Source organism: Phycodurus eques, chromosome 10 (genome assembly GCF_024500275.1).
Source record: "Phycodurus eques isolate BA_2022a chromosome 10, UOR_Pequ_1.1, whole genome shotgun sequence".
Classification (NCBI taxonomy): domain Eukaryota; kingdom Metazoa; phylum Chordata; class Actinopteri; order Syngnathiformes; family Syngnathidae; genus Phycodurus; species Phycodurus eques.
In genome coordinates, this window is record NC_084534.1 from 15,517,404 (window position 1) to 15,541,038 (window position 23,635).

General features: G+C 41.9%; 1 protein-coding gene across 5 annotated transcripts in view; it reads left to right on the forward strand.

Annotated features, from left to right (window-relative positions):
- Positions 1–23,635, forward strand: part of LOC133408302 (inositol 1,4,5-trisphosphate receptor type 1) — a 74,470-nt gene that overhangs the window by 35,281 nt on the left and 15,554 nt on the right. For 3 of the 5 annotated variants that reach the window (XR_009769287.1, XM_061687022.1, XM_061687023.1), the window contains exons 40-51: positions 6,163–6,207; positions 7,264–7,396; positions 10,148–10,335; positions 17,061–17,244; positions 17,909–18,162; positions 19,567–19,767; positions 19,853–19,963; positions 20,092–20,187; positions 20,295–20,438; positions 20,536–20,643; positions 20,714–20,906; positions 22,260–22,382. Coding sequence is in view for 4 of the 5 variants with exons in the window: in XM_061687022.1 (XP_061543006.1) it covers positions 6,163–6,207; positions 7,264–7,396; positions 10,148–10,335; positions 17,061–17,244; positions 17,909–18,162; positions 19,567–19,767; positions 19,853–19,963; positions 20,092–20,187; positions 20,295–20,438; positions 20,536–20,643; positions 20,714–20,906; positions 22,260–22,382 (1,780 nt within the window). In the remaining variant the exon portion in view is untranslated. The remainder of the gene's footprint in view (positions 1–6,162; positions 6,208–7,263; positions 7,397–10,147; positions 10,336–17,060; positions 17,245–17,908; positions 18,163–19,566; positions 19,768–19,852; positions 19,964–20,091; positions 20,188–20,294; positions 20,439–20,535; positions 20,644–20,713; positions 20,907–22,259; positions 22,383–23,635) is intronic. The other 2 variants (XM_061687024.1, XM_061687025.1) reach the window with 1 other exon arrangement.

A 23,635-nucleotide genomic window follows, 5' to 3' on the forward strand; every position in this document is an offset into this window, starting at 1 on the left:
TTTACCCATACTGTGTGTGCGTGTGTGTGTGTGTGTGTGTGTGTCCGTCCGTCCGTCTGCATCTGTGGCGACTGTGTAGCACCTGTGTCTATAAATGGGTTGCAAGGGGATGCAAGGGGTGGAGGGTATGGTTGATTTCCCCACCCCCCCCCCCACACACACACACACAGGCACATGCACACCTGTCGTGTGTTGTATCTCCTGTCTCAGACATAAGAATGGCAGTGGTGCCAAAATGTATTTGTCCCTCCATGTGTCAGTCTACATATTTGGAGTCTCTTCCTTCATATGCAGCATGCAAGTAACTAACCTGTGACACAAGTCTACATTTAGCTACAGTGTACTAAATTCTCTCTGCTTCCACACACATGACTGTACTCAGCAGTCAGAGAATTAGGCACCCCTACCCAGTCGAAGGAGATCTGCCAAGTGTATGTTTTATGTGAGTAGTAGCTGTACCGCACATAAAATATAAATGTCTAAATATTACTGCATGCGAGGTGTGTCAGAAAGGTTCCAAGACTGGCGCCGGCTGTTAGGTCAAACAGAAAGGAGTATCTGTATCCCTTTTATGCTGGAACAGTGGAATTTTTAAGCTGCCACTGTGATTATTTATATTCTTAGATTGATATTGAAATTTTCAGTCGGGCAGAAGTTTTAAAGGGGAGTGACAGAAAAAACAAAGGGGAGAGACAGTGAAAAAGTAACTAAAATAATATATAAAGAGAAGACAACAAAAGACAGAACATTAGCTGTAATAAAAATGAGGAAAGTAAATGATTATACGCCTACTACAATGACACATTAGATTCGAGTGTTGTATGGGGCAGTAGCGCTACACCCTGTGAAGGAATGACAGGACAATATAGGATAGGACTGGACAGGACAAGGACAGGAGGGGGCGCATGTAGGGCATAAGTAGTGGACCCGGCTGTCCAACTGTAGTGTGGTGGGAGTGTAAATGTAAATTCTAAACATCTTTAGAAATAGAGTGCAAGTGAGGGGATAACCAGCACGTTCGCATAGTTATGAGTTATTTATCGCAATGAGTGAGTGGCCCCACACCAAGTGAATAAGTCCCATAGGAGTGTCTGCGGACACATGCAAGTGAATTGACACCGTCTCACATGCACAATAACCTTTACAAGTGACCCCCCCACCTCACCCCACCCCCTACCGCCAGAAGAGCGGGACGCAATCCGCAGAGACCCTGGCCAGCCAGAGGGCGATACAGTGTCCCCCACTTGGTGGAAAGGAGGTTGGATAGGGACGCCCAACAGGGGAACGATAAGAGGGGCACCCGGAAGAGCGGCCACGGGGCATGAGAAGGGAGCCCCCACCCCGAGCAACCATCCAGCCAGAGGGGTCTGGCCCCAGGAGCACTGCCATGAGCCTAGTGGAAACCCACCTCGCTCCTGTTACTATGACTGCCAAGTCCCTGACTAGCAGTCATTGGCCCTACCCCATGCATAAGTGATCACTGACTGCTGTAGTGCATCTGGAGTGGCCTGTGAGGATGGGGGGGGGGCAGCAGCAGCAGCCCTCCCCCCCCCCCCCCCCCAGACCCAAATACAGTATCACTGTATTGAACCCATTTTGAAGTCGTAGACAGCATCAAGATGGCCGTGACAACCAAGCTGCAGAGGAGCCCAAAAGAATCCTTTCAGGAGTGCATGAACGTGTAGCAGAGAAGGCTGAGACTCCAAGTTAACTACTTCCATAAGGGAAAACCTATAGTTTGTATTTGAAATATGTCTTTTGTGACTCCAGTTCTGGAACATTTTACACCCCTCAAAAGGTGGGGGAAGAACAGTGTGAATAAATAAAAAAAAAAAGTATAAATGCTATAACATTTAAAAAGAATGTAACATTTCGTATCGCATGGCTTACAAAGCTTTTCATAGCACTGTCACGATAAGGATCGTATTAGCCTATTAGAGGCAGAGTAACATTAGTGATGTTTGTGCTCCTGCACCATTGCTAAATGTCAGGGACATTGACTCTCAGACTTATGTAAGGAGTTGAGCATACAGACTGTTGATTTCTTTTTTTTATTCTCAAGAACGTTTGCCTCCACTGTTCATGTGCGTGGCTACGGTCTTATTATGCAAACTCTTGTTTTAACGCAAGTCATGCGTCATGCATTTTACTCCCTTCTTCCTCCCAAACATTGCGGGATCTGTTTTTCAGATCTTGCTATGTTAAGTTGATTTATTCACTTTCACTTTTGGAAGTGCAGATCAGCTGCAATGCCCATAGGAAGCAGGCTTGTGGTAAACACCAGTGCTTCTGTGTCCACCACTGTTTCAGCTTCTTTGTTTCGGTACTTTCAGAGACGTATTTTGTAGATTTCAGTGTACGTACTTGTCACATATACGTCATTTTGTTAAACTGAGATTTGTGATTGTAACCAAAGGGGTTTGTCCCAGGGAATTTCCAGTTTGCTAGAATGTGATGCAGTCAGGGCGGATGTGGCAGCTGTGAGGGTGGTGTCTGTGGTCAGACTTGGGATCATGAACTGAAAACTGAATACGTCTCTGCTGCATTCGCTACTTCTGGGTTTGATGTGGCATCCATAGACTTGTTGGTCGTTTCTACACTATGTGTGCACATTTGATATTACTTACCATAAGAGACTACCGTAAATTAATATTTGTATTAACAACAACATTAAATAAAGTATTAATTATTCGTGTAGCTTACATTTCATTGCTTTTGTTTTTATTTGTTAAATGTCCTGAGCCCACACCCACCAAGCTGTGATATACTGTGATATACTTCTGGGATACTCTGGTGGTGGTGGTGTGTGTGCAGCTGTACTCCTGTTGGCCTCTGAAAAAACTTCAATGTGATTAACTTTGACGGAGGTAGAGTGGAATACCCTAAAAATTGTAAGAATACCAAAATGTTCACAATAAATATGCCAAAAATTTTAAATAAACAGAGCAACATAATCACACGACATTATTTAAAGGATTAAAAGTCTTTTTGCTTTTCCTTTATCTTTTTGTATGTGATGCCACCATAGACGGGAGCGATGGCAAGTGTGTTGATGGCGATAGAAATTGATGGCCATAGAAATTGAATGTATTATGAGGCGGCACGGTGGTCGACTGGTTAGAGTGTCAGCCTCACAGTTCTGAGGACCCGGGTTCAATCCCCGGCCCCGCCTGTGTGGAGTTTGCATGTTCTCCCAGTGCCTGCTATGAGTTTTCTCCGGGCACTCCGGGTTTCCTCCCACATCCCAAAAAACATGCATTAATTGGAGACTCTAAATTGCCCGTAGGCATGACTGTGAGTGCGAATGGTTGTTTGTTTCTATGTGCCCTGCGATTGGCTGGTAACCAGTTCAGGGTGTAGCCCACCTCCTGCCCGATGACAGCTGGGATGGGCTCCAGCACGCCCACGACCCTAGTGAGGAGAAGCGGCTCAGAAGATGGATGGATGGATGGATGTATTATGATGTAGCAGACACATTGGTCCCGGCTGCTCTGTACAATATGGTTTAAGCGACAATAAACCTGCATAAATTATGAAATAATAATAATAATAATAATCCAGTCTATTTACCAAATCTTAACGTCTGTGCCCTTTGCAAATCTTTGCAGTTAATGATGACTATACAATGTAACATTTACAGTACATCTAAAGTACAGTAGCACAATGACAAAGTATTACTTTAAATGACATTTAGGAATCTAAAAATATTTTAAATGTCGTATTGACAGTTTGAGTATATGATTATTATGAGCAGGCAATAAAAATCTCCATCACTGTCAGACTATGAAAGGAAAAATATATAAAAGTGATTTTGTTTGCCCTCTGTGTTTTGGAGTGGATTGATGCAGTTCACAGTGTTGAAAAATTGTTACATTAATTTGAATGTAAATAAAGAGATTCATGTTTTGTATGATCTCCTACAACCTGCCTACTTTCCAGTAACATGTACAGGGTGATTGAAAAGTAACTCCCTATTTTACAATACTTATAATTTATTCATATGTTGTAATATTTTTCCAAAATGTTTTTGTGTATGTTCCATGATTAAAGGTGGTTTGGTTTATTCTACCAAATCAACGACTTTGGAAGAACTTGAAGGGCGAATACAAGACGTTATGTCGCCATCCCACAAGAGTTTCTTGTGAAATCAGTTAATGCGGTTCCCAGGCGGCTTGAGAAACTGGTGGCTAACGCTGGCGCCCATATCGAATTTTAAATAAAACTCCATGCAATACACTTTCTTCTCATGTTCATTTCTTGTAAGAATTATAGTTCAGAAATAAATTACAAGTACTTCAAAATGGGGAGTTACCCGCTAGTTGAGCTCTTGTTTTGAGGCACAAACACAGCAAAGCTCAAGAAAAATAAACACTGACGTAGTACAGCCACAATTGGCTCCTGACTTTGACTTGGACTGACAAGTTGTGAAAGTCTCAGTGATTGTTGTCTTCTCTTCTACTCTGTGTTTTCGTGACAGATGGCTGCTGTAAGCGGCTCTGTGTCACTGGTTTGGTGACCTGCTTCCTTTTGGATTGATTATGTAACTCTAACCCCTTCTGCCCCTCGCCTAGCCCTGCTTTTTTACATAACTTACTTATGTAGAGCATTGCCTCTTAGCACTTTTGACGTATTGTGCATACTGTATAGTAAACTGTCATACTTCAGTGGACCGTCTAACCTGAATCTAGTCTGTTTACTTGGGCCATTAAAGAACAAAAACGATGCACAATGCAGAAAACATTTGACAGAAAACTCTTTTTGATATTGTGAGCTAGCTCGCCTTGTAGTTACTCATCGACTTTTAAATGTCAATGTGATATGAGTCAGTGCTTCTTTTTATTCTATAATTCTTGCAGTCTGTTGCAGACATTTTGCCATTTTCGTGCTATGTTTTTGTAACAGTCGCATTAGAACAGATTTTACCTCTTTTTGCAAAGGTAGTCCATGAAAGGACACCCCAATGCGGATCACACAGAAATGTGTTGACATGATCTAATGCTTTCAGCATGAGTTACTTTGCGTGAACATTGGCATATCATACTTTGGTCTAAATGGCTTTAAAGTTGATTACTTTTTTCTAGATCTGGACTCTATGGTAGTGGTAACTGATTTTGGAAATAGGCTAAAAGTATAACCCCAATTCCAATGAAGTTGGGACGTTGTGTTAAAAACGGAATACAATGATTTGCAATTTATGTTCAACCTATATTTAATTGAATACACTAAAAAGGCAAGATGTTTAATGTTCAAACTGATAAACTTTATTGTTTTAGCAAATAATCATTAACTTTGAATTTTATGGCTGCAACACGTTCCAAAAAAAGCTGAGACAGGTGGCAAAAAAGACTGAGAAAGTTGAGAAATGCTCATCAAACACCTGTTTGGAACCTCCCACAGGTGAACAGGCTAATTGGGAACAGGTGGGTGCCATGATTGGGTATAAAAGGAGCTTCCCTCAATTGATCAGTCATTCACAAGCAAAGATGGGGCGAGGTTCACCTCTTTGTGAACAAGTGCGTGAGAAAATAGTCCAACACTTTAAGGACAATGTTCCTCAACGTACAATTGCAAGGAATTTAGGGATTTCATCATCTACGGTCCAGAGTAGCATCAAAAGGTTCAGCGAATCTAGAGAAATCACTGCATGTAAGCGGCAAGGCCGAAAACCAACATTGAATGCCCGTGACCTTCGATCCCTCAGGCGGCACTGCATCAAAAACCGACATCAATGTGTGAAGGATACCGCCACATGGGCTCAGGAACGTGTTGCAGCCATAAAATTCTAAGTTAATGATTATTTGCTAAAAACAATAAAGTTGATCAGTTTAAACATTAAAGGAGTGTATTCAATTAAATATAGGTTGAACATGATTTGCAAATCATTGTATTCTGTTTTTATTTATGTTTAACACAACGTCCCAACTTCATTGGAATTGGGGTTGTATATTAATGTTGTACTTAAAATTGAAACATCCTCCTGTCTCAGTTGTATCATATATAATTTCTGGTGCCTAAAGCATGACAACTCATTCTCAGCAGACCTTTGCATGGCTTTTTGCATGGACTTGACTGTATTGTGCTGTGTTCTTCAACTCGATGCATGAATATTAACCCCCTTTGCTTACATCTCTTTGGCCTAACACTCATCACTGCACCCAGCAGCTGGATCAGAACCAGCCTGAGAAGTTGTTGGAGGATCAGAAAAGGGTAGGTGCACTTAGTTGTAGCTAGATGTGGAAAACAAAGTCACATTTGAAGCGATACAGCTGTCTATCTCAATAAGGCTTCAAAATGTTAATTATCCAGAAATGTAGGCAAGGAGATTCTGTGCATTGAAATCTCCTTTTTAGATACACTTCAAATAAAGCCTTGTTTTGAGGGCACTATCATCCATAACCAATTGCTTCTCCGAGAAGGGAAGAGGTCAGGCAGACCCAACAGCAAAACACAATCATGAGACAAGTTTGTGAGAGTCAGCAGCTGCACTACAGCTTGAGTCAAGTCAGCAAGTATCAATTTCAACTGCAGCGAAGCGATTTTGCAGCGAGATGCTGATAAAACTCTACAGAATAAAAAAAAATAAAAAAGATAATTTTTTAACGAAAACTATCTGGGGAAAAAGTGTTTGAATCTTAAAGCATGGCTAATGTCTGCTGAAAAGCAATAAATGCCTACTTAAATTTTCATCACACTTACTAACTCATCTTATTGTGCCCGTTGCGAGTACAACTTCAGGAGCAGGCCTTGCATAATAATCTATTGGGTACCACACAGGTTTGAAAGACATTTCATGTAATCGCACACAAATGGACATGCGCGCACGCGTCCTCTTTCATTTCCGTCACGTTGTCCCACGGGAGGTCTCGTCAACGGCAACCCGTCGCTATAACAACAGCAAAGTTGTGCTGCTTAATGCTAAACAGTTGATGAGTCACAGTGAGGAGAGACTCAACCTCAGGTCTTAGTGAAGACCACATGCTGAAATGTCATTAGGCTGGGTCACTGATGATAACAATCAAAGTTTTGGGCCAGTGGGTGGTAAATGATGTCAAATGTGGGTTATGCTCATGTTTAAACCTTTGAAATGTTTGAGACAGTTTCTGTTAGTTAAGGAGCCTGCACACAGTGATGACAATGCTATCGTGTACTGATGAGGGTCCACTGCACAAAACTGATGATGATTGTCTCCTGTTACCTAACCATCTCTAATGCCACATGGCTGCAATCATGTCATTGCATTTTTCTTTTCTTTACCGCTGATAGGGCGAGGCACTGAGGCAGATTCTAGTGAACCGTTACTACGGCAACATCCTTCGGAGTGGTGGGCGGAGAGACAGCTTGACGTCATTCAGCAGTGGCCCCCTGAGCCCCGTAGGACCCAGCAAAAAACAATCAGGTGGTTAACACTAATGTTGAATGCACATTTGTACGTTGTTTTCTTGTATCACATTAGATTGGACAGTATACTGTAGGTGTAGCTAATGACATGGCCAGTGATTGGGCACAGACACGTGAAAACATTGATTTCTCTGTTGGTATTATGAGGGGTCCATAGTGACAGCATTAGGGAATAAAGTCCAGCTAGAATGTTTCCATATCTTCAGTCAAAATATGTATGCTTCCTGTAGTTGTAGTAAAACAAGTGTCTCTCAGCATGTTATGCAAGGATGAAGCTCTCTGTCTGTCTGACCCTGAGCTCTTATCAGTTTCAAAGTTGTGCACAGAGCTGCCCTTTGAGCACGACAAGCACCGCATGCTTATCTCAGTCAGATAACACAGACATTGTATTATGGGCTGCAGTTAAAATACCAAAGCGGTTCATCTCTGCCCACTGTCCCACCTTTAATTTTATTTGTTGGTGCTGATCCATGACATGCATGATGTCATAGAATTTAAAATTTTAAATTTGTATTAGAATTTCAAAGGACGTATTGATGGCAGTGCCTTGTTTTGGACCTTCACAATAAGACAAAGTTGTGGTTGTTGTATTTTACCTGAAGCGGAAGTTCCGCTTGATTCCATGTTTACAGTCCCTGCCATGTGGCCCAAGATGAAGTATCTTGGAAGTATTACTTGTGTGAGGCACTTTGTAGTGTGTCTGTGTGCAAGACTACGGCAGCCTTTGGAAACTTGCTTTCCCCCTGTTGCAAAAATACTCAGTATTCTCGCACATGAGTTCTGCATGACCACAGTGGGAAATTTGCTGTCACATGCATTTCCAAGGCATAGAGATAACATAAAGCTTTATCCATCCATCCATTTTCTGAGCCGCTTATCCTCACAAGGGTTGCGAGAGTGCTGGAGCCTATCCCAGCAATCATCGGGCAGGAGGCGGGGTACACCCTGAACCGGTTGCCAGCCAATCGCAGGGCACATACAAACAAACAACCATTCGCACTCACATTCACACCTACGGGCAATTTAGAGTCATCAATTAACCTACCACGCATCTTTTGGGGATGTGGAAGGAAACCGGAGTACCCGGAGAAAACCCACACAGGCACGGGGAGAACATGCAAAACTCCACACAGGCGGAGCCGGGGATTGAACCCCGGTCCTCAGAACTGTGAGGCAGACGCTCTAACCAGTCGCTCATCGTGCCGCCAACATAAAGCTTTAAAGTTCAATTTAAAAAAATAAAAAGAAATTGAGATTTGCTAACTGGTTAGTTTATGCCTTACATTTAAGGAAATACCCTCCACCAAAAAGAAGTAAAAATCTTGTAATACCACTGATAAAAAAAAGGTTTTTGTTTTGTTTATTTGTAAGGTTTACACGATATTAGTCAGAAACCATGTGGTAGGGCAGGGGGCAACAGAGAATCCATTACATTTTGGTGCATATCTGGATAGCCTTGCTCAGTGATTCTCAGTGTGGTACTAGTGCCATTCATGGTATGTGGGCTCTCTAGTTGTATGTGAAATAATCAGTGGCTAAGTGCAGTTCAGTTGTATTCAACTTTTTAGTACAATACATTTGCATTAAATTATTAGGAAGTGTTTTTTTTTTTTTTTTTTTTTTTTTTTTTTTTATTTGGGTAAAAGTTTTATTGAACAATTTTTTTTTTGCCATAGATTTTAATTGATTGTCTGCGATTGGCTGGCGGCCAGTTCAGGGTGTATGCAGGAAAGGCTCCAGCGCGTCCGCGACCCTTGTGAGGATAAGTGGTACAGAAAATGGATGGATGGGTGGACTTGGTATATATATATTTTTTTCCCCCTAAATATAAGCGCAGTGTTAATGCTCAAACTGCATGATGTTATAGTCGCTTGCAATAATATTAAGTGTACTTCTTAGAAATGAAAACTCTGCCTTGTTTTTGGGACCACTCAGGTTGATTGTGATGGTGGTACTGGGTGTAAAAAATTTGAGAACCACTGCTCATGCTTGATCCAGGATTCGTCTTTTCACCTGTGCTAATGTTAAGCGAGAGGGCCCTTTGTTACAATTTTATTAATTTCTCAGTGTATGGTGAGTCAATGTAAAAATTCAAACATTTTCAGGTGTGTTTACACTTTAGTGCTGATCCAAATTAGAATTCTTGTTTTCCCTTTTGGGAGGTGTGTGCTCTCCTCTATGTTATTCTGGTTATACTGGAAAGCTTCCAGTTAAGTGTATCCAACACAAAAAGAGCATATGGTCATGGATGTCATGTACTGCACATAATTTCTTTTTGTTTTTTTAACATTTCTTTTGTCTCCAACACTCTCCATCAATCAGTTTTCAATATTGTTTATCCTTTGCAGGGCTGCCGGGGCACTGCTGAAATGAGTAAAAGTGTATCAGGCTCCTGCAAAAAAAGATATTGCAGGGTAAAGTTATGTTGGACCACCTACATTTGTAATCTTTACTGTAAAGTCGTCTTGCAGTGGACTTATTCACCACTACAACCGAAGTAATACAGATGTTGTTAAATCTGTACCTTTTGACAATGTGAATGAAAACAGATCATTATCTTATTACTTACAGTACAGCTCTTGTATTTGGTTTAAATAAATTGTGCAGGTTTGCCTTATAAAGTGTTAGTGGTCTAATGATGAGTGATCCAATTTCACTCGTATAACTTGTACAAACATATTCTCAGGAACTGCAGTCACATCCCTGCTTTTGTTGCCCCTCACCCATGTTGACCCGTGTTATTTTGTAGTGCTAGGGGGTCCTGGGGGCTTGAGTCGTGGGGAAATGAGCCTAGCAGAGGTACAGTGCCACCTGGACAAAGAAGGAGCCTCTGATCTGGTTATTGACCTCATCATGAACACCACCAGTGACAGAGTCTTCCAGGAAAGCATTCTCCTGGCTATTGCTTTGCTGGAGGGCGGAAACACTACCATCCAGGTCAGTATACCCCACAGCCCACAAATGTATCCCCCAGTGCACCACTATATGATCTGCCAATCGTGTAAACACAGTTTGCCAAGATTTTCACTGCTTGTTGATCTGCAATATAATGGATGTTTCTATGAGTATATGGGTCAGTGTGCCACCATAGCTGCACATGCACATTCGATTACAGACAGTATCATTATATATGACGTTTTCCCCCCCTTGTTTTATTTCACTCCTACTATTCCAATGGCGTTTAGTAATCTCTTTTTGTTTGTTTATTTTTGTTTCTTTTCCAAGTACAGTGGAACCTCGATAGAACGGACTAATAGGGGCAAGGGGGTCATCTTATACTCCGTTAAACTGTACAGTACAAAATTATTGTTTTGTCGTTTTTTTTTTCCGTGGCTCTAAAATGCCTGTACAGTACTAAGTTATTGTCAATAAATATTTTTAAAAAGCTTAAATGTTTGAAAGTTTCACATTTGATCCAAACTTACCACGCCGTTGTGACTGGTTATGGTGACATTGTTGACATAGGGTACTCATCATAGGCAAGTTGCTTTCATGTGCTGCGAGGAATTAGTGCGCTTCCTAGTTCCAAATCCGTTGGCAAATGCGAACGGCTTGCCCCAAAAAAAAAAACCTGTTGGTGTACCAAAAACACAAAGACTTGTGTTTTGTACTCCTGAGTGAACACCACTCTGTCTTGCTCTATTCACAATAGACAATAAATAAAACCATCATCAAATGGCCGCCACGTCAATGCCCCACATTCAACATGGCAGTCAAGTAGGCACGGGGGAGACGTCTTTTGGAATTGGATCTAGTCATATTGTGACCCGGAAATACGTCAGTCCCATTCTCTGCCTGCATTGCGCCACAGCGCCAGTAAACAACAGCCGTCAATTATGGAACTAACAGACTTTGTCAACGGCATTTTAAGTGACAAATGGAAACTATTTTTGGACACATTGTTCGGTCCCGACGGTCTGTTTCATCCGATTTCCGTTAAATTGGGGTCCGTTTTATTGAGGTTCCGCTGAATCAGAATCATCTCTATTTTGCCAAGTATGTCCAAAAAAACCACACACAAGGAATTTGTCTCCAGTAGTTGGAGCTGCTCTAGTACGACAACAGACAGTCAATTGACAGAGAATACTTTTGATACATAAAGACATTGAGAAAAACCGTCGCTGAGCAATAAAAGGTTGCTTGTAATCTGGTAATGCCGGTACAATTTTTACAATTTTTTTTTTTTACAATTGTGCAAAAAGATGCAGAGTCCTCTAGCAATTAGAGCAGTTTGAATGACTGATATAGCAATAGTCCGGTGGAATGACCATTGTGCACAGGGCGCCGAGACTTCAAGGAATGTACGCAGTTTAAAGTGACTAGTAGTGCGATAATCTGGGACAACCTGTATGTCGATTTGTCCATTGATGTGTGTCTTGTGATTAGTCTGCTCATCTATGGGTTGTTGTGCAATCATGGGGCTCGCATAATCAGATTACAGCAAGGAAGCCGCTGCGGTGGAGATAATGCTTGGGCTTCCCACGGCTGCGGCAGAGCTGCATCATGTGATAGGTTTGTTACATAAAGCCTCTGTGAATGAACAATGAGGAATGTCTCAGCCTTCAAAACATTCCTGCTCCCTCTCCCGCTCCCTCGACTTTTCTTGCCGGACCAAACTGGGTCATGCTGGGCCTCCGGAAGTGGGGCAGTGGGGAGAGAAGTTGGAGGGAGTGGGGAACACAGTAAAGGAATTGAAGAGTAACTGGAGCTCCTTTCTCCCTGGTCTTCTACAGTTGTCAAGAAATACAACAGTAAAACCTCCACACAGTGCACAAATGTGTCTTCCTAGGAAATGAATAATTACCTCACCAAATCAATAAATTGAGTGTACCTAAACATTACCTTTTGTCACATGCATGCTCACTCATTCTCATTTTTTCAGTTCTCAAGAAAGGTTTGAACTTTAGTTGACCAAAGTTAACCTTTTAGTTCATTTGACCTGTCGAGCTGAGCACCTGTTAGAACTTCTTTATGTTGTTCTCTCATAACACAGTTGACTATTTACTCATGACCTCCAGCGCAGAAAATAGAACAGAAATAAACCACTAACCGTATACTCCGTCTGCAAATGCTTTCATGCAAAGCTGGAGATATACCAGTGCGTTTTATAGCTTTCCGACTTGTTTTGCAACATTCCAGCTTTTAATTGAATTTCCTGGATGGTTAACTGTGTTGTTGGGACAAATAGTGATGTCTCTCCACTCTGCCATCTGGCAACAACGCGCACTGCAGGTGTGTATTCACTGGTGTTGTGAAAAGTGCCCCACAAAATAACAATTGTGTTCTCATTGTGTAAATATGATGAAATGGGTGGCAGATCCGAAGGGGAAGGGAGCTGCTCCATTTGGTTTGCATGTGGGGCTGCTTGACATGAGGGAGGGGGTGAGGGAAACGGAGCGCAAGTATAAATAGCTGTTACATAACATCCCTTTGTTGATGCCAAGTCGCAGAGCGGAAGGAGAGAAAGGGAAGCGCTATAACCTTGTTTTTCTGCAGTCCGCCTCCACCTCGCACCTCTCCTCTCTGTCTCATTCCAATCAGAGTTTGTCTCCATGGATACAGACAGGCTGTGTTTACCCAACACTACAGGGGCGGGGGCTGGGATGCGTGTCCCTCTCCTCTCTCTCTTTTACCATCATTTTCTGCTATTGGCCTTTCTCCATTCTCTCCTTGACCACTGTTACTTCATCAATCACGTCATCTCCTCATCAGGCTATCCTCGTCATTGATATCCAAACACAGATGGGGTGCTGCGCAAGAGCCAGTATCACACTGCTGTGCATGGAAAGCCGTTCGAGCATTTATTCGATATCCTTGATATCCAGCTGGAGGTCCATGTGTTGGTACTGTCTTCATCTGCACTAGTAGAACGACTGTGTCTTACTCGTAATGCTTTTTCCGCTGCTGCATGTACACAACAAAATGTTACTGGTGAGGCAAAACTGCACTAGTTGGCATCTGCGCACTACTACTGTCGGACTACTGCAGTTGTCAACTAGTGCACAGTTTTGCCTCACTAGTAATATGCAGTTATCCTACTCATTTGCCCTAGTCATTCAACAAGTGCCCTAAATTGTCTTATTAGTGAGGACAAAGCACATACTAGTACATGGACCTTAAGCTGGATAGCAAGGATTTCAAATAAATGCTCAAACAGCTTGTCATAAAGCCATTAAAGCATTTCTTCTCAGCAGACTCATTTTCATTCATAACTGGGTAAACCTTTTAAGTGTTTATTCAATGCCCTAGTAGTACTGCAAATTGTCTTACTAAGGACAAAGAGTGTACTAGTACATGAACTTTAAGCCAGATATCAAGGAAAAATGAATACCTGCTCAAATGGCTTTCCATGCATAGATTGTAGCTTCAGGAGCTTATATTAATTTTGGAAGAAACCATGAAAGGAATGTTTAGTCTGGTGCTTCTTATCGGGCTTCCATCTTTGTATTCATTGTTCTAGTATTCAAATTTTCAAAAATACTTTTTTGTCAGCTTTTGTAGGTGAAAACTATTGGTAAATTGGTAAATAAAATGTATATCACCAGAGTAAAATCCGATAATACTACTAAATCCGTTGCCCTGGCTGAAGGGTCGTGCCAGGTTGAACCAGTGCCAGGACCGCATGCCCGACTGCACACATTTATTTCTATGGTGACATTACCACGCTGATGCAAATATGATTACATAACTTTGGCAAAGACTTCAGTCTTTCTGAGCGCCTGTGTGACATGTGGGCGTACCTTTTAAACATAGGCATGTGCCTGTTGCCGGAGACAGCTGACCTACTTTTGTGGGTGTCTGTAAAAAGTCAGTGAGTGTGGAAGAAGTGTGCGCCTTCTTGCTTGTGTGTGCTTGTGCTGGAAAGTATGTGTGTGACTTATGTAATTATAATGGGTGTGTTTGTGGCGCGGGGGGGGGGGGTATGTAATGCTGGGTGCTTCAATCTCTGCGCACTCTGGTTCAGTCGGTGGCAAACGTACCCCTGACTCATCCTCAATTGTAATGAGCAGAGAAGGGCATTCTGCCTCCCATCAGCTACCGCTGCAGACATGCTGCAAGACGTGAGTGGGGTGTTAGGTGCGGGCAGTCCCTCGTCACACTCTCAGCCACCCTCTGTCATCAGGGATGACGGCCTCGCTCAACAACTCCCTCCACCTCCTCGTCCCCTCCCTCCTTATAGTCTGCTATCTGCTTGTCCCTGAGTGTTGACGGTGCGTACGTGCAAGAGAGCTCCTGCTCAGTGGTGGAGCCCTGGGGTGGGGTGGGGCATGAGCCTGTGGAATCTGCTTCAGGCCAGTATCACCTACAGTAGTTGATTGTTGAATTGGCTACAGAAGAGATTTGAACTCAACAGTGTGTTAACTTGACTTTAAGTTGTTTAATAATTGCTTGGTTTAGTAATGCATTGGTCACAATTGTTCTTTTTTTTTTTTTTTTTACAGAATGTGTTTGAGTGTGTGTGTAAAATCATCACACAAGATCATTTGGTGATCACGTTTGACAAAAGGCTTGATTCTTGATTTTTATTTTATTTTTTTTCCCCCCACTTTTGCTCCTCCAGTAGTCCAGTTTTCCATTTAACCTGGAAAGACAGGTGGTTATGTAACAGCCTGAATAAAGGGAGATGAAATGACCACTCAGACAACGATGTTTCATCTCCAGAAGCTCTACCGAGAATGATGTATTTTAAGTAGTCATAAATAATACAAGACACTTAAATACAAATATTCCAACAATGATACAAAATAATACTCTTTTATATAACATGCATTTTCACAAAACTGTTTCCTAATGTGATAAACAAAACTTACATATACAAGATGCATTATGCTTCCAATAAACTAAGCAGTAAATAAACATATTCATTTATCTGTAAATCTATAGACTAATGAAATAGTTTGCCAAAAATATCAATAGAAAAAATACATCAATTCTGAACACACACATCACCCCAAACCTCTTCAGTTGCATGTGCATGTATAGGCGCATTGCCTGAGTGTGCACGCATCACGTGACTTCCCACTTCTCACCCGCGCCAATCCACAATGGCCGCTGAGCGTCCCCCAAACTAGCCAACTCAACTCGGACATAAACGTGAAAGTACAGATTCAAAACAATTATATGACTTAGTTTTAAGTCATATAATTGAGAATGAGACATCGCGCCGAGAACTCCCTCCTCTGTCTTTAGCAGACATAAACAGTCGATCACCGATTGCTTTTCTCAAAGAGGCTAAACTAGCATATCACACACCTGACATATTGTACAGGTATAGACAAGTATTTTTAAACAGTGTTCACCATATTTAAACGTAAATAGGTTTTGAACCTCTTCTAGAACGCAAATCTTTTAACATTTCCCACAAGTTTGAAAGTCCTACATTCATCTACATGAGTTTTAACTATTAATGAATTACTGACTTTTGAATTCTTATCATCATATATGACTAATCTATCACAGTTACATAACCCTCACTGGCCCAGATACTGTCTAACAGAGTATTCTGGGTGTCTTCCTCTCTTTCAGTCAACTGCCCGCACTCCTTTTTTAAAATTTCCTATTCCCTCTGTCTTGCTTTTCGTGTCTGGACTGTTTTACTCCCCATCTCTTTTTCTGTGCAAGTAGGGCAGTCTCCCTCTCGTGTCATTTTTCAGCCTGTTTGTGTGGTGAGTCGGCCTCTGCTGGGTAAGGCCTTTGTAAAGGGTGCTATAGATAAGAACTGTTACACAATCAAAACAACTTTCCAGTGGGCTGGCCGGCACTCATTGTACATGATGTAGAAGTCCTCTAATCCTGCGTGACCCCATTCCTGAACAATAGCTGAACTAAACCCCCATGTCTACCTAAATCCAGACTTGCGCCCTTAAGATTTGTATAATTCTTTGTGACTGTCCAGTCAAGTCCATTAATGAATTACTTTTAATAAAAGTTGAAGTCCTCATGATTAAAACCAAATCGTTTCATGTTTTCAGTGACTACACAGTCTACCTGTCAGTACAGCATTATTAGGAATCCTACTCGTGTTGGAGGCAAGACACGCCACACTTGCAACAGGATTGCCTCATGCATTGTGGGAAAGGCAGGCTACGCAGATGTAACGGGGTGACCATTCTAAATATGTATCACATTTGTACAAAATAACAGTTTGTTCAGGTAACGTTTAGGCATAGGGTTGGGGTTAAGGCGGTTTAGGATGGGTTAGGGTTAGGATTGGGGAGGTTAGGGTTAGTGGCATTAATACTAACGCCGCCACACATAAGTCACATGCTTCTTTTCCCGTCTAGAAGCAGTAGGCCGTGTTCTATCGGGATACAGCAGCTAGAAAATGAGTGGGATTCGTAGTAACGCGTCAGTGCTCTAGTTGCATTATCCAAACTAGAAATAACATTGTCTTTTCAATTCAATAAATTGAGTTTTTGAATATGAGCACTAAGTGTGACTTTTAAAACTTAATTGGTTTGTTATATTATGGTTGGAAATTACTCACTTTCAATGTTGCCATTTTACATCATCCACCCACCCATTTTCTGTACTGCGTGTTGTCATTAGGGTCACAGGTGAACTACAGCCTCTTCCAGCCTACTTTGGGCAAGCGGCGGGATACAACTTGGTCTGCTTTCACTGAAGCTGGTAACTTTGTGATGTTTTCCCTGTGTGTCCAGCGTTCATTCTTCTGCCGTCTAACAGAGGACAAAAAGTCAGAAAAGTTCTTTCGCGTTTTCTACGACCGCATGAAGCTGGCGCAGCTGGAGATCAAAGCTACAGTGACAGTAAATACCAGCGACCTCGGAAACCGGAAGAGAGATTACGACAGCCAGGAAAAAGACACCCCGGTCCGCAAAAAAGGTTTGTAGTTACCCTTTCGATTTAGCAAAAGTACAGGTACCTTTTCGGTTTTTTTTCTTATTTTGCTCCCGTCCTCCCCCTACTGTAGAGAGGTGTAATTTATTTTTAGGCCACCGCGGTAAATGCAAATAGTAAATAAGCCTTAGTTGTTTCGTCAGACATTGGTGAACCATTCGGTTCGATAAATATTTTCAGTTGCAATTATTTTTGTAGACCACCAAGGGGCACAAGTCTTTAAATTGCATGTAAGCGTTTACTTAGCTCAGTACCTAATATCTTCAAACAGTAGGGGAAAAAAAAGCCAAGCGAGTGTTTGTACTTGATAAATGAGAATAAAACTAGTATACAGTAAAAAATAAAATAAAAAAAATCTTTTTAATGCATCAGTTTGTGGGAGCTCTGAACAATACCGTTTCCACCGAAGCTAGCGCTATCACAAGTCGAGGCTGCTCCACTATTATTATAGGTAGGTGTAGGTGGTCAGCGTCAGCATGGCAATGACAGAGATGCTATTCTCTTAATTACAAGCTGGAGTGCAATCAAAATAATTTAGTATATATTGGGATCTTGAATGTGCAAACATAACTCAAACAATATTTTAAACACAAACAAATAAGCTCATGCTTAAATTACAATTGATATACTTTTGTTTGTGTTTGTTCAGCAAGAGAATCATCCGTCGTCATGACAGAAGAAGTGCGAGAGCAACTACTCGAGGCGTCGTCTGCCACCAAGAAAGCTTTTAACTCTTATCGGCGGGAAGCTGACCCAGAGGACCATTTCACCTCTGCAGATGGCCAGCCAAGCACCGGAGACAAGAATCAGGATGAAGGGGAGATGAGCTACGTCATCATTATCATGCAGCCCATCCTTCGTTTCCTGCAGCTACTTTGTGAGAATCACAACCGTGACCTGCAGGTTGGTCCGTCCAAGCAGCACATTCGATGTGTTTTCACAGTTTGCGCTCACTCTTGACTGCACTTCCCCTTTTAAATGGCCGTTTAATTTACCTGCTTCCTCCCTCGCGCTACACACGTTTCTTTGTAATGGCTTGGAATTATTCCACCTGTCATTAGGGTGATGAGATAATTATAATGATGATGGTAATGTCAACCATCTCTGACTTTTCTTGTGATTGATGTTTATAGTGCGTTTTATTGCTCTCAATTACTGGGTGGGGTGGGGGGGGACACATCTATGACTTTCATGGAACACAACTCTGAATCTTGTTTAAAAATGTGTTGAAGGAGCAGATTTTTTTTTTTAATGTGGAAAAGTACTTTTGCATTAAAGGTAGAGTATGCAAATTGTTAGCTCGTTTTGAACGTAGCTTCTTTTCACTCCCCGCCCGTGCCCTCTCGTGCCTCTGGCCAAAGCTCACTAACGCGCGTGCACAGCGGCACGACAAGGCAGCTACATTGCTAGTATTTCTTATTCATGATGAAGTATTGCCAAAAATGAAATGTTGCTGGTTTGATGTTGTATTCGTGGGAATGTAAAATCAGTTAAAAATATAAGAGAGGTGATAAACTTACCTGATGACCCGGTGCGAACGATGACATAAGGTGCGCAGTGCGCATGGGGAATCTAGTGACACACTGTTCAATCACGACTCCTCTCTCTACAGTCTCTGATTGTCTATCCTTGTCGTGCGGTGACCAGTTAAAATAATGATTAAAATTATGTTAGTGGCATGAAATTGTGGCAGATTTGAATGATATTTCAAAAGATAATTTTAATATTATACTACTGACAGGTCATAAGACAGTTTGACAAAAGGTGTTCAGTTTTTTTTAACTGCAAACTCTACGTTTAAAACTATCCATCCAATTTCTGAACAGCTTATCATCACTAGGGTCACTGGTGTGCTGGCACCTATCTCAGCTGACTTTGGGCGAGAGGCGGAGTACATCCTGAACTGGTCGCCAGCCAATCGCAGGGCACATAGAGACAAACAACCATTTGCATTCACATTCACACCTACGCACAATTTTAGAGTCTTCAATTTACCTACGATGCATCTTTTTGGAATGTGGGAGGAACCCGTATTACCCAGAGAAAACAGGAACGAGGATAACATGCAGACACAGGCGAGGCCATATTTGAACCCAGTGTGAGGTAGATGTGCTAACCAGTCAGCTACCGTGCCGCCCACATTTAAAATTAGATCTGCAAATACTATTTATTAATATATATATATATATATATATATATATATATTATATTATTATTTATCAATTTAACTACTCTGATTTTATTGCATAGTCCTGTATCCTCCTGAGTCGTCTTGCTGACCATATTGAACTACATTTATCTCCTCAGAACTTTCTTCGTTGTCAAAACCACAAGAACAACTATAACCTGGTGTGTGAGACCCTTCAGTTCCTGGACTGCATTTGTGGCAGCACCACAGGAGGTCTGGGCTTGTTAGGGCTGTACATAAACGAGAAGAACGTTGCCCTCATCAACCAAACTCTAGAGAGCCTTACAGAATACTGCCAAGGTCCCTGCCATGAAAACCAGGTACACAGCAAACTATTCCAGATGTGTCAACTCTACCAAGATATGTTTTCCATTAATATGCAATCTTTATTCACCATTTCCTCAGAATTGCATTGCCACTCACGAGTCCAATGGTATTGATATCATCATTGCTCTCATCCTTAATGACATCAACCCACTTGGAAAGAAGCGGATGGATCTGGTGCTGGAGCTCAAGGTGCGTTAGCAGGCATGGTGAAAGTAGAGTGGAGGAGGAATTTTCCACTTGGATAGAAATTGTATAGGAAAGGAAACTTAATCGGAAAGTTGAACTCTTTACTTCATTTTTTTTTTTATTACTCTTAGAACAACGCATCCAAGTTGCTGCTTGCCATTATGGAGAGCCGTCATGACAGCGAGAATGCTGAGAGGATACTGTACAACATGAGACCTAAAGAGCTTGTGAGTAACTTAGAACATGGCCTTCTCTCAGATCTTAAATACAACCGCTCCCAACTCTGTCTGTGTAACAATGAGGTTCGTTCTTCTGGAAATGTGTGTCTTTCCAGGTGGAGGTGATCAAAAAAGCCTATCTGCAGGGAGAGGTTGAGTTTGAAGACACAAAGGAGGAGGAGGACAATGGGGATGACGAGGAACATGACGCAGCATCTCCCAGAAATGTCGGCCACAACATTTATATCTTAGCTCACCAGGTCTGATTTAACTATGGAGAGCCCCACACCCGTCACAGTGTATTCTATTGTGCATATATTTTACATAGAACTTTCTGTTTGTGTGTTCTTTACACAGCTAGCTCGTCATAATAAGGAGCTGTCCGTAATGTTGAAGCCTGGAGGAGCCAGCGGAGATGGAGATGAGGCCTTGGAGTTTTATGCCAACCACACTGCTCAGATAGAGGTCATAAACACACAACCCGGGGAACCAGGATATTGACTCCCACATGGTGATTGTAAACTCATGTGTCTAGATTGTGCGCCACGACCGCACCATGGAAGAGATTGTGTTCCCAGTGCCAAACATCTGTGAGTTCTTGACCTCGGAGTCCAAGCTTCGTGTCTACTACACCACTGAGAGAGACGAGCAGGGCAGTAAGATAAATGACTTCTTTCTGCGAGCAGAGGACCTCTTCAGTGAGATGAACTGGCAGAAGATGCTTAGAGGTATAAAGTAGCCGTTAACAGCAACAGTAAACAGACACACGAGAATCATCACATTTGACACATCGACACTGCATGACAAATATTATTTATCTCTCAACCAAGTACCTGATTGGTTCAACTCTGAGAGGAGACTTTATATTTCATTGTCACCTGTCCCGGTTAGGGACCCTTTTATCACAATAATTTAGGAGGAGTTTATATAAAAAGATAATCTTACCACAAAATGAGCTGTATTTCATAGTTGATTGAAAAGCTTTTTATCAATATATTTTATGTTTATGAAGGACAATAATATGCCTCAGCCACTGTGAAATTATGGCAACATATGACGCGTCTAGACACGGCTAACTTATTTATGGGAGAGTTTTTTCCGAAAGGATTTGCCATTGTTTATTGATAAGTCACTGAAGGGGGGTTTGAACGTGCATGCTCATGTTTCTGGGAAAATAGTCCAGTTCAACTGTAATGCTGCGTTGCATCCCCCCCCCCCCCCCCCCCCCAACTACATTACTGTGTGTTACAGCTGAGAGACTTGCTAAATTAACAACTAGTATAGAAAATGGATGGATGTTATATGAGAAATGGACTGTCCTTAATTCTTAAATCCATGATCATTCATTTTTTATCTTGTTCAGTCTAAACAAGATATTTCTCCCCTGTGTGCAAGTGTAATGTGTGTGTGCGTGTCTAAAATCGAAATGGGGACTTTCCTCATTTTCTGTGCTGCGAAACAGTTGTACGGTAACCTTATGAATCACGACCGAGAGATTGCTTGCGCATGTACATAAACATACAAACAAAGGCCTCCACCCACACGCAGTCACATTTCTAATCCACATTCTAGACTGCATACCACATACAAAGCCGTGTTTTGTCTGTTTATTTCAATGAGGAATAAACTTCCTTGCCTCTCATTATCTTTCTGTCCATCACCGGATTTCACTTAAAGTTGTCTACAAGTATCGAAAGCCATAATTTCTTACCATAGTTAAACTTTTTACGTGCAGTATTATGTTGTTTAACTTGTTTTAAATAACAACAAATGCTCCTTTATGCACTTTATTGGGCAGCTGATGACGAGTTGGTAAGAATGTAAACTGTAACTAAAGTGTTCCGGGTTCAATTCCTTCTGAATCCTCACTAACCCCCATAGCCGCAGTGCCCTTCAGCAAAGTACACATTTGCAAAGGGGTATCACTACTGATATGTGCATACTCTTACTGCTGTTGAGGGTGAAAGGTAAAGGTCAGATAGATAAATAGATTGTGCAGAGGCCATAGAATAACATTTATTCACAATTGATTTAACGCAGTATCTTTAACTCGCAAACTTGAACCGTTCTCTATTCCCCAGCCCAGCCGGTGTTGTACTGGTGTTCCAGAAACATTTCAGTCTGGAGCAACGTTTCCTTCAATCTGGCTGTGCTCATGAACCTGCTCGTCTGCTTCTTCTACCCGCTGGAGGGGATACACGGAGGTCAGTTGCACAGGGGCACAAACCAGAGTGTGACCACTGACCTCATCTGATGTCACTGAGGATGTCATTTTGCACTCCTTGGCTCTCGAAATAAGTGAGGTAGACCATGGTCGGTTAATTGACATTGTAATGGAGATTTAGAGAAGCTTTTAATATTTACTTTTGGTCACAAGGCGGTCAATAATGCAAAACAGGAAGGACAGCGGCTTGCTGGCATGCATTTTCTGCCACAACCTGCTCTCATTATGAGGAGTGTCTTTGAATGACAAACTATGCTGGCAATTCAGCGTCGTCTTACTGTGAAGTGTTTCATTTTAGATTCTCTTCCAAGTCTGAACAAAAAAAATATTTGGTGTCCTGAAATCACATGGTGTGACCACCCACAGAGAGAGGTTGAAGAGATGAATCCTTCTCCTAAGCACTTGACCCATTGATCTGCTTTTCCCATAAAGTTCTGATCTGCTGACTTGTATCACCTGACCAGGATTAAAGAGCAGGACCTTAGAATAACCCTGTCTTTGTTTGAGACACACCCTTTGCACACAGACGAACTTGTTCCTTTCTTCTTTGGAATTGTGAATGTTTGGATTCTGTATTTTACTTGTTTTGACCTCAATTCAAGTGAGTACTAAGCATGAGTAATGTCTGACTGTGTTTTCCCCTCCACACAAAGCATCACGTGAAATGGCAGTATACCTTTGGTCGAGTTTAATGAGCACTTTTATGGCGCTATGGCCTTTGCCGTCTCGCTCCTGCTCACACACGCTCACACACACACACACACACACACACACACACACACACACGTCATAAGAGAGATCGAGGTCAGTGTGTTCTGCAGCCATACATTAAGTACATACGTACATTCATGCCTGACTGTCTTTTGACTTTTCGGGTTAACATAGCACGTGTGTAAGCACTGGATGCTTGCCACATTCTTCACTGACAATTTAGCTGACTTGCTAAAGTTGGAACCTGAGAAACCTCTTGCTCCTTCAAGAAAAGCGTAAATGTAGTTACGAATACTGCATGCAAACGTCCCTCTTTTTGTCTGTCAAATCTCTTTTGCTGTGTGTCGCTCCGTGTTCTTTCCTGACGAATCTTTTAGCCAAAGTATTTTTAGAGATGGCTGTTATGTAAGTGGCACCTGTCATATGAGCTCAACATGAGTTGGGAGGGAACGTGAACTGGAGGAGGGGAAGGTGGTGGAGGGAGCCAAGGAGGGAGGAAAGGAAGTAGAGGGGGAAATGTTT